This window comes from Phocoena phocoena, chromosome 1 (assembly GCF_963924675.1).
Source record: "Phocoena phocoena chromosome 1, mPhoPho1.1, whole genome shotgun sequence".
NCBI classification, from domain to species: domain Eukaryota; kingdom Metazoa; phylum Chordata; class Mammalia; order Artiodactyla; family Phocoenidae; genus Phocoena; species Phocoena phocoena.
Window position 1 is genome coordinate 133,273,374 of NC_089219.1, and position 13,365 is coordinate 133,286,738.

The following is a 13,365-nucleotide window of genomic DNA, read 5'->3' on the forward strand; positions in this document are numbered from 1 at the left end:
ATCCCAGGCACAGACAGAAGCAGGGCAGGAAGGGGGAGGGTTTCCAACCCCAGCATTAATGAAAATGGAAGTATCATTTCTCAGCGGCTACCCCGGAATGAAGATGTCGCACCTTAGTTCTGTGGTGGGTTCTTATTTTTAATCTCTCTCCCTGGCTTTCCAGTTGGAAATTCATTAACTGTCACAGACACTGGGAAGCCACTAGCAGGGGAGGGGCTTCCCAAAGTCATTTTCAGTAAGGATTAGAAATGAGATATCCAGGAGGGATTGAAGAGGTGATGGGAGCTTTGCTATGGACAAGCAGGTTCTTCAGCTTCTGGCTCAGGAAACAGTGATGCTTAGCAACGGTGATTGCTTGAATAGTGTCACAGTGACAAATACATTGGCTCTGACCTGTCCGGGGGAATTAAGCAACCCTTTACAATCCCACTTCTGCTCTGATTTCATGGTAGACAGAACACCGACTCTGCCTTAGGTAGCTGTGGGGCTTCGGGCAAGTCGTGTAACTTCTTGGGGAATTTGAGCATTGACCTAAAGGAAGGAGGAGTTTATCTCTAAGACCCTCCAAGCTTAAAACACCAATCCCTCTTTCCACCTGTAACTCAAAGTGCTTCCTGTTCTTTAAAAACCTCAGGTGAAGCTTCCAAGGCCTTCTGGAGATCATGCTTCTCTCAGAAGTGAGTTTAACAAGTGAGGTGGTCCAGGGTCTCCTAATCCAAGTCAGAGGGGACCAGAGACTAGCTCAGTTGCATGGAGAAGCCCCACCTCGGAGACGAGCCTGCTTTTCTCTCCCGAGCCCACTGGCTTTTGGGCATGGTGCACGGCCCATCTGTCTAGTTTAGTGTTTGCCTGACAGCGTGGGAGGAGCAGCAAGTAAGCAGTCTTAGACATCATATGTTTAAAATGCTGTACTTTCTCCTTCATAGGGGGACCTAGAATCTCTGTGATGGGTCCACGTAACAACAACTTTTAGACCTATCAAGGTGAACTTTTGACGTTGCAGTTACCTGTTACTCCCCCAGAGAGCTACAGCAATGGACTGTAACACAAGTAACAGCTAGATCTCTTGGAGTCAACCTCTACTAATATCCTTCGATATTAGTAGATGATACATCTCTGTGTGTGTGTGTGTGTGTCTGTGTGTGTGTGTGTGTGTGTGTGTGTGTGTGAGAGAGAGGGAGAGAGGGAGAGGGAGAGAGGGAGAGAGGGAGAGAGGGACAGAGGGAGAGAGGGAGAGAGGGAGAGAAGGAGAGAGGGAGAGAGGGAGAGAGGGAGAGGGAGAGAGAGAGTGTGTGGAGGAGGGGGGCTGTAAGTGAGGTACAGAGAGCTGGAAGAGCTGGCCCTAGACTCCAGCAATGTTTCACTTGGGGATCTTAGACATCAGTACCTCCCCTTCCTTGCTTCTTAGGCATCTTACCACTCCTCTGGGAAGGAGCTATCTGTGGTACTGAACCTACTGGAAATAGGTCTTTATAAAGACTACCATAGAAGAACCCCTTCTACAATGAAAGGGCAAAGCAACCTGGGATGAAGGATCCATACTCCTTGGAGCTCAAGAAGCATTGAGAGCACCCCAGTACATGCTGTGTATGAATTCAAACCCCTTCTCTCAGAGCAGCCCCAGCCCCCCTAGATAATATAACAGCCTGAAAGATGGCTATACCCTTTGACCCAGTAATCTCTCTTCTGAGACTTATCTGAATAAAATAACTTCAAACATGCCCTACATTTATGTGGAAAGATATTCATTTTAGTAGTGTTCATAAAAATTAAAAATTTAATGCGTCTTACATGTCAAATAATAGGGGACTATTTAAATAGGAGCTATGATATAGACCTACAGTGGAATACCAAATGGCCATTAGAATTACGTTATTGAGGATTATTTAGTGGTTCTGGAAAACTCCCATGATAGAATGTTAAGTGAAAAAAATCAAGAAAACTCTACTGGACTTGGTGTGCCTACAAGCCTCTAAGAATCAGGCATAGATAAAAGATCGGAAGGGAGGAAAGACATTAAAATTTTTAAATTATTTCTGCAGGAGACAGAATTATAGATGATTATCATTTAGAATTATAGATGATTATCATTTTCTTCTATAAGCTTTTCTAATTTTCCCATTTTTTTTTAATTAATTAATTTATTTATTTTTGGCTGCAGTGGGTCTTCGTTGCTGCATGTGGGCTTTTTTTTTTTAGTTGCGGTGAGCGGGGGCTACTCTTCATTGCCGTGCGCGGGCCTCTCATTGCGGTGGCCTCTCTCATCATGGAGCACCGGCTCTAGAGCACAGGCTCAATAGTTGTGGCGCACGGGCCTAGCTGCTCTGCAGCATGTGGGATCTTCCCGAACCAGGGCTCAAACCCATGTCCCCTGCATTGGCAGGGGGATTCCTAACCACTGCGCCACCAGGGAAGCCCCCCATATTTTCTACAATAAACATGCATAAAAGTTTAGCCCCCTTGGCTGATATCCCCTGACTGGAGGGCACATGGGCTGTGGAGGTCATCCCGAACTGATCTGTCTGGCTTGGGGCTACAGTTAGGAGGCTTCCAAGGCTTCTGCCAGAAGATGACCTCACATTTTAAGCCAACCAGCTCAGGGGTTCACCCACATGCTGCCAGCTTGCACAGTCTCGGCTCCCAGGGGTAATGGGTCAGTTGGGAGGGATGGCCTGGATTTTGAGGGGTAGTTGCAAGAGGCATGAACTCTGACAGTTACCCTCTGCCCGGTGCTCCCGCCTACCAGTTTCGGGGTCACACTGGTGTTCACAGGGGTCCAGGAGCCGCCGGGCACAAAGGTCCATGGCCCAGGGCCCACTGGAGTTCTGCTGAGAGAAGAGAACCACTTGGGCAGGGTTCAGCCAGTCGCTGGCATCCAGCTGGCTCCCCTCCAGCAAGATGAAGCGGCTCCCTGCAGGGGGAGAGAGAGGAGGCATGCCCGTGTGTGCCCACAGCACACACACACATTACTGAAGACAGGCTGAGCGATGCTCTGCAGATTAGCCCCCACCCGAGGTCATTACTTCTACCAATCCTGGCCCGCCACGAGCCACAGAGCAAGGGATCAGCGGATGGAGACTCGGCCAACACTTGGATCTCCCGCCATATCATCCCCTGCTGCCTTGTCCCATCCCATGTCTACTAGTGTGGACCCAAGGGATACAGGGACAGAGCAGCTCTGTTGATGGCCGTGGCACGGCTCCATCAGACCCTGGCAGTCGTCCAAGGAACGGAGACCTGCTGCCTGTCTTCAGTTGCCATGAAAATAAATAGCAGGCCCTCTAACACTCCAGACAGTCCCCACCTGTTTTCAGCCTTACGGCAACCAAGAGAACAGACATTAACAAGTCAATTAGGTGCTCTGGGCTTAACTAAGTCAGGGACTCTCAGAATGTATATTATTCCCTCATTATATCAGGGTCCCCCTGGATGAAAGTAAATTATTGCTTCAGAGTTCTAGGCTCATAGCAAGTTACTGCAATTAGGAATTTCTCACCAGGCATATCAAAACGGAAACGTGGCTAACGCTTAAACGTTCTACTACTCCACTTAGCTTTTCCCCATTCAAAGGCTAAGAGAATCTTGGTGTCTATGTACCTATAGCCAGTATGCCCTGCATTTATCCACAAAGACAGGTGCTTAATTAAAAACAAACAGAAATGGGAAATGGGCATAGAAAGGAGGAGGTGATCTGTTTTTTTTTTTGTTTTTTTTTTAACCTGCTTTCTGATTTCATCAGTGGACGATCTAACTTTGTCCTAAGTCTTTCTTATCCAGGTTTATTTTTTCCTCACTAATAGGTAACAGGGCTCCCTGGCTTGTCTATATTTTCCCTGCCCACCCTGAAACATTCTTCTCAGGGGAGGGGCAGAGGTGGCATCCTCAGAGGTGGACTTACCATCAGCGATCAGGTGCTCGGGGACGTGCAGGGTGATTTTGACAACGAGAGGGCAGCTGACGTGAGAGGAACACACAAGGCCGATCACGCAGCTGGTGATGCTGATCAATGTCAAGGTGGTCTTATTCACAGGACTTCGGGGAGAGCCCACTGAAAATAAGGCAAAAGCAAGACACTTGATGGGAAAAATCTTGGTAGTGAAGGGCCATCTCGGCCTTTTGCTGCCCAACCTGGAAAACAGGGGAGGCAGCTGGCAAACCCAGCCCAGGTGGGAAATGTGTCTAGTGCGTGAGCTCAGTGGCTTTCACCCTCATGGAACACCATGTCATCGCCTGGTGTCAGAGGGGACTGGGCCACTGGTGGTCCTCAGAGTCAACAATGGTCAGCTGTGAGCAAGTCTTCTGCATGCCTCCTGGTCCAGGTCACAAGAGAAATCATAAAGGAGGGCACTGTCCCCCTCTACTCGCCTGGCAGGGCTCCAACATCTTGCTCAAGGGTGGTGGGAATGCTTTTACCCTACGCTGGAACTCCCTGCACTTCCCATGGCTTTCCACAGAGGGCGCTCTCACCAACCAGCTTCTCCACTCCTGGGGTTCAAAATACCTCTCACCTACTCTGTGGGTGAGAGTCCAGGGCTTGGAAGGAGGAAAACAAGGAACGTCTGCTCTATACAAGTAGAAGATATTGTCACACCAGAAGGCTCTCCCCAGTCCTGCAGTCCTTGGGGTAAGGTTATAAATGGAAGCTTACGGAGAAAATATGAAAGCTGAGGGATAAGAAACACTTCCAAGTAGCTGGGGACAGGGCTAAGAAGGGAGGTTTTGGGGGTGTTTGTTTGGTTTTGGTGGAGAGGATAAAATGGTAGTAAGAAGAGGGACCTTTCACATGGAAACAGAACAGATGTGGGAAAGCAAGAAAGCAAAGCAAGCTGCTGACAAAATGTATGAATACTTTGGAATTTTCTTACAGTCTGTGTTAATATTTATTATTGATAGCAATGAAAGGCATCTATTATGGCTGACAACGTGCTAAGTGTTTTACATACACTATTTTAAATATTTGCTTCCTTACAATAAATCTATGAGTCTGTACAGTAACTACCCACTTTACAGATAAGGAAAATAAGTCTCAAAGAGATTAACCTTATAGTGATAGTTAACACTTACGAGTAAGTGTAATTACCTGTCAGGCACCTTACACCTGACATATCAGGTGTCTTACGTGTCTCACACCTGGGCATATCATTTCTGTGGGTTCAGCTCCCACAGAAACCGTGCGTTAGGGAGGCTATAGGGCACGTCCAGGGTCAAGCAGCTACTAAGGAGGGGAGCTGGAATCAACACACAGATCCAGTGAGGCTACAGCCCCTAGACAATTCACTATTCAATCTCTGGGTCCAGTGGAGTCTTTGCAATTGCCGTTCTCAGGAACACGGGAAAAGATGTGGTCTATGGCTGCACACATCTTTTCTGGGAGCAGGTCCCCTGAGTGGGTGTGTTGGCAATAGCTGGGAGGGAGTGATTGCAGGGTGGCAGGTGGCCTCTGGATCCCCTGTCCCTTGCTACCTGGAGATTTTCTATTCATGTTAGTACCCTTTCAACACGGAGTCTATTTCCCACACTTACACATTTCTTCCTCCAGCCCATACCAGGCCTGAGCAGCGCCCAGATCCGCCACCCGAACGGCCCTCAGGCACTCAAATGCGATATCCAAAACTGGGCTCTTCAGCCTCCTTCCAACCCTGCTCCCCCTACCATTTCCACTGCCCAGCGAATGGCACTGCCTTCTACTTGGTTCCTCAAGCCCCCATACGCCATCATGTCTATCTCTTCCCTCTTTTTCATAAGTCACCCCCACCCCCCACCAATGCCATTAAATCTTTTTTCATTTTGTGCCCCAAATTTCTCTTGCTCCATCCTCTGCATCCCTACCTTGGTCTATCATCTCACCCCTGGACTACGGCAACAGCCATCCACCCAGTCTCCCTGCCTCAACTTCCCCCTGCTCTCACCTATCCTCCACGCTGCCTTAGAGGGATCGTTCACGAAGCAGAGCAGACCAGGGCTTTGCTCTTTAAAAAAACCCTCAATGACTCCAACTGAAGTGTCAGGTCTAAGTCCTTCAGTCAAGGAAGATCTCCTGATCTTCCAGCCTTATTTCCGAAGCAGACCACAGGCTGCCCCAGAAGCTTTATTCTAGTAAACTATTTCCTGCTCTCTGACTAGACAATTATTGTTTATGTCCCTGTGACTCTGCACATACTATTTCCTCCTCCACAGAATGCCATTTTGTCACCTTGTCAGCCTGGTATACACCTACTCTTCAAGTCTCAGCTCAAACAATATCTCCCTGTAAACACTTCCCTGAAACCTTCAAGAACCGATTCTCACTCATTCCTTGCTGTTCCTCCCGCCCTTGTGCACCCTGCTGTTACAGCCCTTCTCACACAGTGTAGTCACTGTTTACAGGCACTTGCTCTCCTGTGATGGCAAAATGACTTGCTGCTCTGCCTCTTGTCTCTCTGGTCCTTCTGCATCATCAACCCATCATCCAGAATCTCTACCTGACTTCAAAATTTCCAGTGGTCCCCTTTGACCTACAGAACCAAGTGCAAACCCATTAACATCGTGCGTGCACTGGTCCTCCAGCCTGTTATCCAGCCCCATCCCTCCTATCCCTGTGTGCCTACATATTCAAATCCTGGATTACAACTACCACATTGAACTCCTTTTACTTGCTTGAAAATGCCATGTTCTTTTGTGCCTTCAAGGCTTTGTATCTGCTTTTTTCCTCTACTGAAATGCCCTTCCCCTAGATTTTCCTCTTTCAAGAAATTCTATGCCTTGTATATAATCCAAGTCTAATTATTTTCTCCCTTTTTGCCTCCTTTCGCTGCCAGGTAGAATTAACTGTTCTCTCTTCTGAGTACTCATTTTACTTTATTTATATTATTAAATTAAGTCTTATCACTGTGCCATGTTTTCATGTTTCTACTACTGATCACAAAGCCTGACCCATGACAGGTGGGTTATAAAATTTCCTGCTGGCCTGACTGATGTATCCAGTTCAATTCAACAAACACTGGCAAGCATCTATTATAGGCAAAATCCCTCACTAGGCACTTTGGGAAAATAAATTAGACATGCCCATCCGTAAGAAGCTTACAGTCTAGTTAAAAGCAATAAACAGTTGATGCACGAGGAGAACTTGGTATTTAAAAGTAACAATTTTATGTTGCAAAGGAACTCATTCTAATTCATTACTATAGATTTTCTTACACGGGATTTTATTAAAGCAGAACCCACCCTGCTTTGCTGTGGCCTAGGGTGGATGGGCCTAGGACGACTCTCTGCTGTATATAAATATGTAATGAGCATCAAGAGTCACCTCAGGGATACTGGGGCACCAGACATTAGGCAACCCAGAGCCCCACTGATCTCTTGAGAAAAGTGGTGGGAAGAACTTCTGTACTGAGTGCTCTCAGAACTGGAAGAACTGGACAGAACTCACAGCCTGCAGAACTGGAACTGAGGAATTAACATGGCTTCCTTCAATCTCTGGGAAGAATTCCTCAGTATGTCAAGAACTCAGATGGAGGTGGGAGAGAGCCAAAAGGTAGGTGTCTTTTGGGGGCGGCACTGGTTGATTATTGGCTGGGGAAAATGTTATTGACTATCACACAAGATGACATCACTCAAATATCCTCCATTGTATCTCGAGGGGCCCCTGTCTAAAATTCTTTAAGATGAAGTGCTGTAGAAACCCAAGGCTGCACTGTGGAGAGTTCTAACAGCAACACAATAGAGATCTCATAGTGCCTTGCCAGTCACCAAAAAGGCACATTTTCATATAATTAAGCCCTATGCGTGAGGTATTGTTAACCCATTTAATATGTGAGGAAACTGAGGCTCAGAGAAGTTGTCTTTATCCAGTATCACACAGCAAGTAAATGCTGAAGCTTTTTTGGTGCCTGAACACAGACCTCCCTCAGTAACGATGGTGAGACCACAAAGTCACAGGCACTGGTCGCCACAGCTGCAACAGCCATGCCTGAAGCCACTGAACATCAGGGTGGAGAGTCACAGACCGTGGCTGCGTGAAAGGACAACTCTATCAACACTGAGAAGAATGAACAAACCAACCTGGGCCCTGCTAGGAGAAGGGAGGGGACTTGGGCCCTGGGAGTCCTGTGATTCTGCTGGGCAGGGGATTAAAGGTCAAAATCCACTACACATGTTTTTCAGGCCACAGATGGTTCCTCAACTACCCCACCCCCCAAGCTCTGCCTCACTCAATCCCAGGATGGCTGGGTAAGCGAGGGTAAATATACTGTCCATTTTTTCACGTATAACACACTTTATCAACTTTATTTCCTGTGTCTAAACAGCAAAATATGACTCCCGAGGCTTCCAGAAGGAATCGAGAGTCTTCTGACCAAGAAATAGCCTTTCAAACAACTTGGAAACTTGTTTGAGAGTGCCATTATCTGGGACAGATGATTCTCTGAAATTTTCCACTCTAGGCTCTTCTTTCTTCCTTAGGAGGAAACACCAAGTTTGGTCCAAGAATTCTTCCTGCGGACACTGGCTTTGGTCCACAGAGCCCCCTCCCTGACCCAGCACCTCTGTAGCTCCCTGCCTTCCCCGCCCCATGGCCCCTCTCACCCCACTTTGCCCCTCTATCCTTCCTACCTCTACTGCGCCTTCGGCTCCGCGAGGGGTCAGTGTAAAAGGTCAGCTGGGGGTCATTTTCTGCCTCTGTGCTAGAATCCCCTTCAGGGTTCAGGAAGGCGGAACCAGCTGTAATGAAAACACAAGGGCAAAAACAAGTGTCTTCAGTTTTGTCTTCATGACACCAAATCATTGGGCAAGTTCAAGGGGAAAACACGAGCAGGGTGACTGACAGTCTGGGAGGAATAGCCACAGGGACTGGAGCTTCCTGATACACAGATTTATTGGAGAAGGAGACCTCGATATGACAGCCATCACTAGAGCCCTACATCCACCCAGCCCATGCTCCTACCGAGGAGAGCCACCCGCCGGAGAGGACCACCGTGGACGGTACGTGGAAAAGGAAGAAAGGGAAATTTCCCTCATTACACGTCATGATTCTGGTTGATAGAGGCTGGAATTATGTCCTAAGGGGCATATGTCTGTATGTCTTAATGTCTATATTGTATTTTTTAACTGGTTCTAGGATTAATAGATATTCAATGTGAAGAAGAGAGAAAAGAATAAACAAAGGACCCCCACATGTTTAAAAGGAACAACGCTGATATCCTCTAAATCCTCCAAGTCAGAGAAAGACTCTGTTAACATTTGATGAATACCCTCTCCGTCTTTTTCCTGATACAGAGGCAGATAAAGGTTTTTTAAGTTCCCCTCAAAAATGGCATTCTGCTGTACCTTCTATTTTATAACCTCATTTTTCCCCATTGAATAGATGGGTGGGCAACTTTCCATATGAACAAATATAGATCTATAGTATCATCTTAAGCCACTGGACGGGAGACAGATGTGCAGGTAGTTAAGCCATTCCCCATTGATGGACATTTAAGCTACTTCCAATTTTTTGCTCTTTTAAACAGTGTTGGGATGAACAGCCTTTTACACACATCTTTGCATACTTGTTCAATTATTATTTACTAAGGATAAATTCTCATTGCTAAAATTACTTGGTCAAAAGGTGTGTATACATTTAAATTTGTTGGTTAAGTAACACACAACAGGCCTGTAGAAAGCCTGCGACCAAACACAGCCCCTCTAGCGATGCCTGAGAGTGGGGGGGGTCAAGGATATTAACGGCCCTGCCTCTGCTGGTATTAAGGAAGCCACCTTCAAGCCCCAACACCAGACGCGGGTACCTCTTGCTTTGTTGTTGATCCTCTTTCTCTGGCTACTGGAGGTGTGAGAAAGCAGAGTGGCCTGCTGGTGGTTGGAGTCCACGGGGCTGGTAGCAATGATGTTATCTTTATACTTGTTCATCAGCGACAGCTTGGCATTGTCGCTTCCTGTATAAGGAAAGGCCAAGGCAGAAACTTTAAAAGGCCAAAGAAAGTGAGAGCAAGGAAATCTGCATGAACCAAGTACATGGGGTTTCACAGAAACTTAAATATGAAAGCTTTAAAGTGAGAGACTGGCAGAGACTGAAATGCTTCTTTTTGATTTCTAGGGGACTACAGAGTTATGAGAGAAGGGGTGAAGAAAGGAAATCCAATTCAACCAATTCCATATTGATAGGGTCACCACGTGTGGCCGTTCGGTGAGATACAGACTGCAGATTTCTTTCCTTTGGTCAGCACAGAGTTTCACAGAAATTTGAATTTGAGCGCATTCAGGCGGAACCTGCCCCCTCTCTTTCATCCCAGTCTGCTCCGTTCCCTGTTGTTGACATCCAGCTCTCTCACATATTTGTGCTATCTGCCTGCTCCCTGAGTCTCTAATCATATGGCTACTTGGTGGGCTTAGCACTATGGCAGGTGCTATGGAATACACGAGATATTGAAGACACATCCCCTAGTCTCAAGGAATGTCTAGACTTTAAACCTTATTAAGACATGCCTAGTCATAGGATCTTCTCTAGATAACAAGCAGAATGGAAACCTCTATGATGTGATTTCAAGCCCCACAGAAAGTCCACATATCTTAAGCAATATTCAGTTTCAAAAATGTCTTCTTCAAAGATAATCGGGCAGTTCCTTGAAGGATCATTGTCTTGGGGTTTTATCTACAGATAGTTGTTATTTATAGAAGTATGAGAGATAGGCTATAAATGAAAAGTACAGTCATTTCCTCTCTGCATTTTACCGACTCTGGTCTTGTTCAGCCACATTAGGTCCAAGTCTCTTCCACCCAGTGTCTCATAGATGCACAAAGCATCTGAGGTCAAACAGTTGGATCGTATTCCTTTATTTTCTTTGAAGAAGTACATCCCTTGTAAAGACCACAGAGGTATGGGCAAGACAACACAACTAAAACACCCCAGGCCAAAGTGTCAGGAGTCATAGAAAAGAAAGATACCTCTGTCCCCTCCACTTCAATGGAAAATTGCCCACACAAACATACCATATACAAAAATGTCACACACACACGCTGATCTTTTCTGCTACATCCCTGTTTTCCCGAGGATTGCTCATTATATATGAAAAAGCCTCTAACCCACTCTTCTGTTGGATGTAAAAGTACCTCTACTTCCAGTGCAAAGCGGAAGTGGAGAGGGATCCAAGTTACCCTTGTTCTTCTGATTTCGTATATTAGAAAACGGCTCCCATCATCTCAGGAAAATGCTTACGCTTCTTGCCCACCTGGGAAAGGGCACTGGCACATCCCATTATGCATGACAACCGGCCATGAAATTAGAAAACAGCTGTTCCCTACCCACTCTCTAGTGCCCTGAGACAAGGACCGAGGCACCCACCTGGCGTGAGGTCCATCCCTGCCTTCTCGTTGCAGCCCTGCAGGGAGTCGAGGGTGCGGGTAACCTGGCTGGCGAAGTCCTCCCCTCCGTTCATGCACTCCCTCTGCAGGTGGTGGCGCAGGTCAGTGATGTCGTACTCGTAGCCATCCAGGATGGGTGTCTCCCGGATGCTCAGGGTGCCGCTGGAGTTGTGGCCCTGCACGCGGGCATTGCGCAGACTCTCCCGCCCGTGCCCGCCGATCAGCACAGAAGGAATGTAGTGAATCTCATTGGCAGCCTCAGCGCTGGCACTCTTCTGGGGCTGGGGGACCCGGCGGCGCTTGCACCAGCGCCGGCGAGTGTACAGGATCATCACGAGGCACAAGATGGACAGCAGCAGCGCTATCATGCCACCCTAGGAAGAGAGGACGGCAGGTGGACGCAGGAAGATGGGTGAGCTCATCCCCCCAAGGGGCCTCGCCCCTCCCGCTGTTACCATCCATCACTCACCCATTAATTCATTCATTCACTGAGGTGCAGTAAGTGCTTATAGCAAGCGTCACTCAGCAGTAAAGGGACAGTCTGCTGTGATCGGTGATCAGGGTGAAAGAAAAATGGAACTGGGATGATTAGTGCATCATTTCAAGTGATCCACGGTTGCTTCTGGCTTAGCAAACAATTTGAAGAAGAAAGAAGTCTTTGTGATTGTGTGTGTGTGTGTGTAATTTCAGCTGCAGAAATAAGACAGAGGGTTTTTTAAGGCAGATCTGCTATATGTAAAGCTGGTTTCAGGCCAATTTTTAGCAGTGGGATGGCATCTGGTTTCTTCCTCTTTCATATCTTAAAATCAATCATATATAGATTCTAACTCTGCCTCCACCAACCATCAGCAAGTCCCATAAATTCGAGACCTCAGATTCTGTATAAGAGAGAAGATACCACAGATTCCTCATCTGTATAATGGAAAAGATACCACTTACCCTCACAGGGCGGTGCAAGTACTAAGTTAGGTAACTATGTAACACATCTAATAGACTGTATCACGGGGAGTCGAGGCTGTCAGCCTAACCTTAAATGTCTCCATCAGAGTAATTGCCCGAGCAGGAGAAAACCAGAGACCCATCCGAAGAGAAGTTTACATCCATCAAGAACTTACAACCAAGTGTGCAGAGAAATCTCATCATTTGAACATGACTTCTGGGGTTACTGCTGCTTTAGGAGACAGCCTTCTCCCACTCACACAGTCCTGAGTGATGTTCCCATGCTTGCTAAGCTCAAGAGAAGGGACTGAGACCCATGTTGTCCTGGACTCAGGCTGGCAGCGGAGTTTCCTTCTGAACCTTCTGGTGCTCCAAGGCCATCCTCTGAGGCCATTACTTAAAAGCTTGAACACAACTAAGCTGCCCGTCAGAGACGAGGATGCAGTGCTCAGCGAGGCTGAATGCCTCGCCTTAACGTGTGCCCAGGGCAGTGTTTGGAGGGAAGGGCTTACAAGCCCATTGCTGCAAAGCACGCAGTGGGCATCAATCTTCCCCTGCACAGTCTGTATTCACTCCCTTTATCTTGGTCAATACCTCTCGGAACCTATTTCTTTAGGTGGGCATGTACCAAATGGTTCTGCTCTCAACCTTGGGCTACAATCACCGTCACCCCATCATATAGGCTAGAGGTGAAAACCCTCTATTAATTCCCAGGGGCTCGCCCACACAAGGCTGGGTCGAGATGATTCCCCTGACTATATTAGAGGGGGCTTTTTCCAGTCTCATAATGATTATATCTTAGATTTATAAAGTTCCGCTCCCTGTAAATTTTCCCATTTATCCTCCCCCTCCCACCATCACTGTGAGCACGTGCGCACGCACTCACACACAGGATGCTGCTGCTTTCCAACAGGCAGCTCAGAGGAGCCGAGACAAGAAGTAACCGAGTCAGCTGTCAAGTGACCTGTCATGTCGGGTGGCTTTTCGGAGACATACACTGGCCTCCAGGTTTTCAAATTTTTCTTTTATCTGCATAACCCTTTCTCCTGGTGAAATCTCTCAAGCAAGTACAGAGAAAGCATGAATATGAAG

General features: G+C 47.2%; 1 protein-coding gene across 2 annotated transcripts in view; it reads right to left on the reverse strand.

Annotated features, from left to right (window-relative positions):
* ASTN1 (astrotactin 1) overlaps positions 1 to 13,365 on the reverse strand; it is a 316,153-nt gene that overhangs the window by 150,755 nt on the left and 152,033 nt on the right. Inside the window, exons 3-7 of one of the 2 annotated variants that reach the window (XM_065877622.1) lie at positions 11,315 to 11,708; positions 9,762 to 9,908; positions 8,590 to 8,697; positions 3,899 to 4,048; positions 2,744 to 2,911 (exon numbers count right to left, since the gene is read on the reverse strand). In XM_065877622.1, coding sequence (XP_065733694.1) covers positions 2,744 to 2,911; positions 3,899 to 4,048; positions 8,590 to 8,697; positions 9,762 to 9,908; positions 11,315 to 11,708 — 967 coding nt within the window. Of the gene's footprint in view, positions 1 to 2,719; positions 2,912 to 3,898; positions 4,049 to 8,589; positions 8,698 to 9,761; positions 9,909 to 11,314; positions 11,709 to 13,365 lie in introns of both variants that reach the window. The other variant, XM_065877613.1, reaches the window with a different exon arrangement.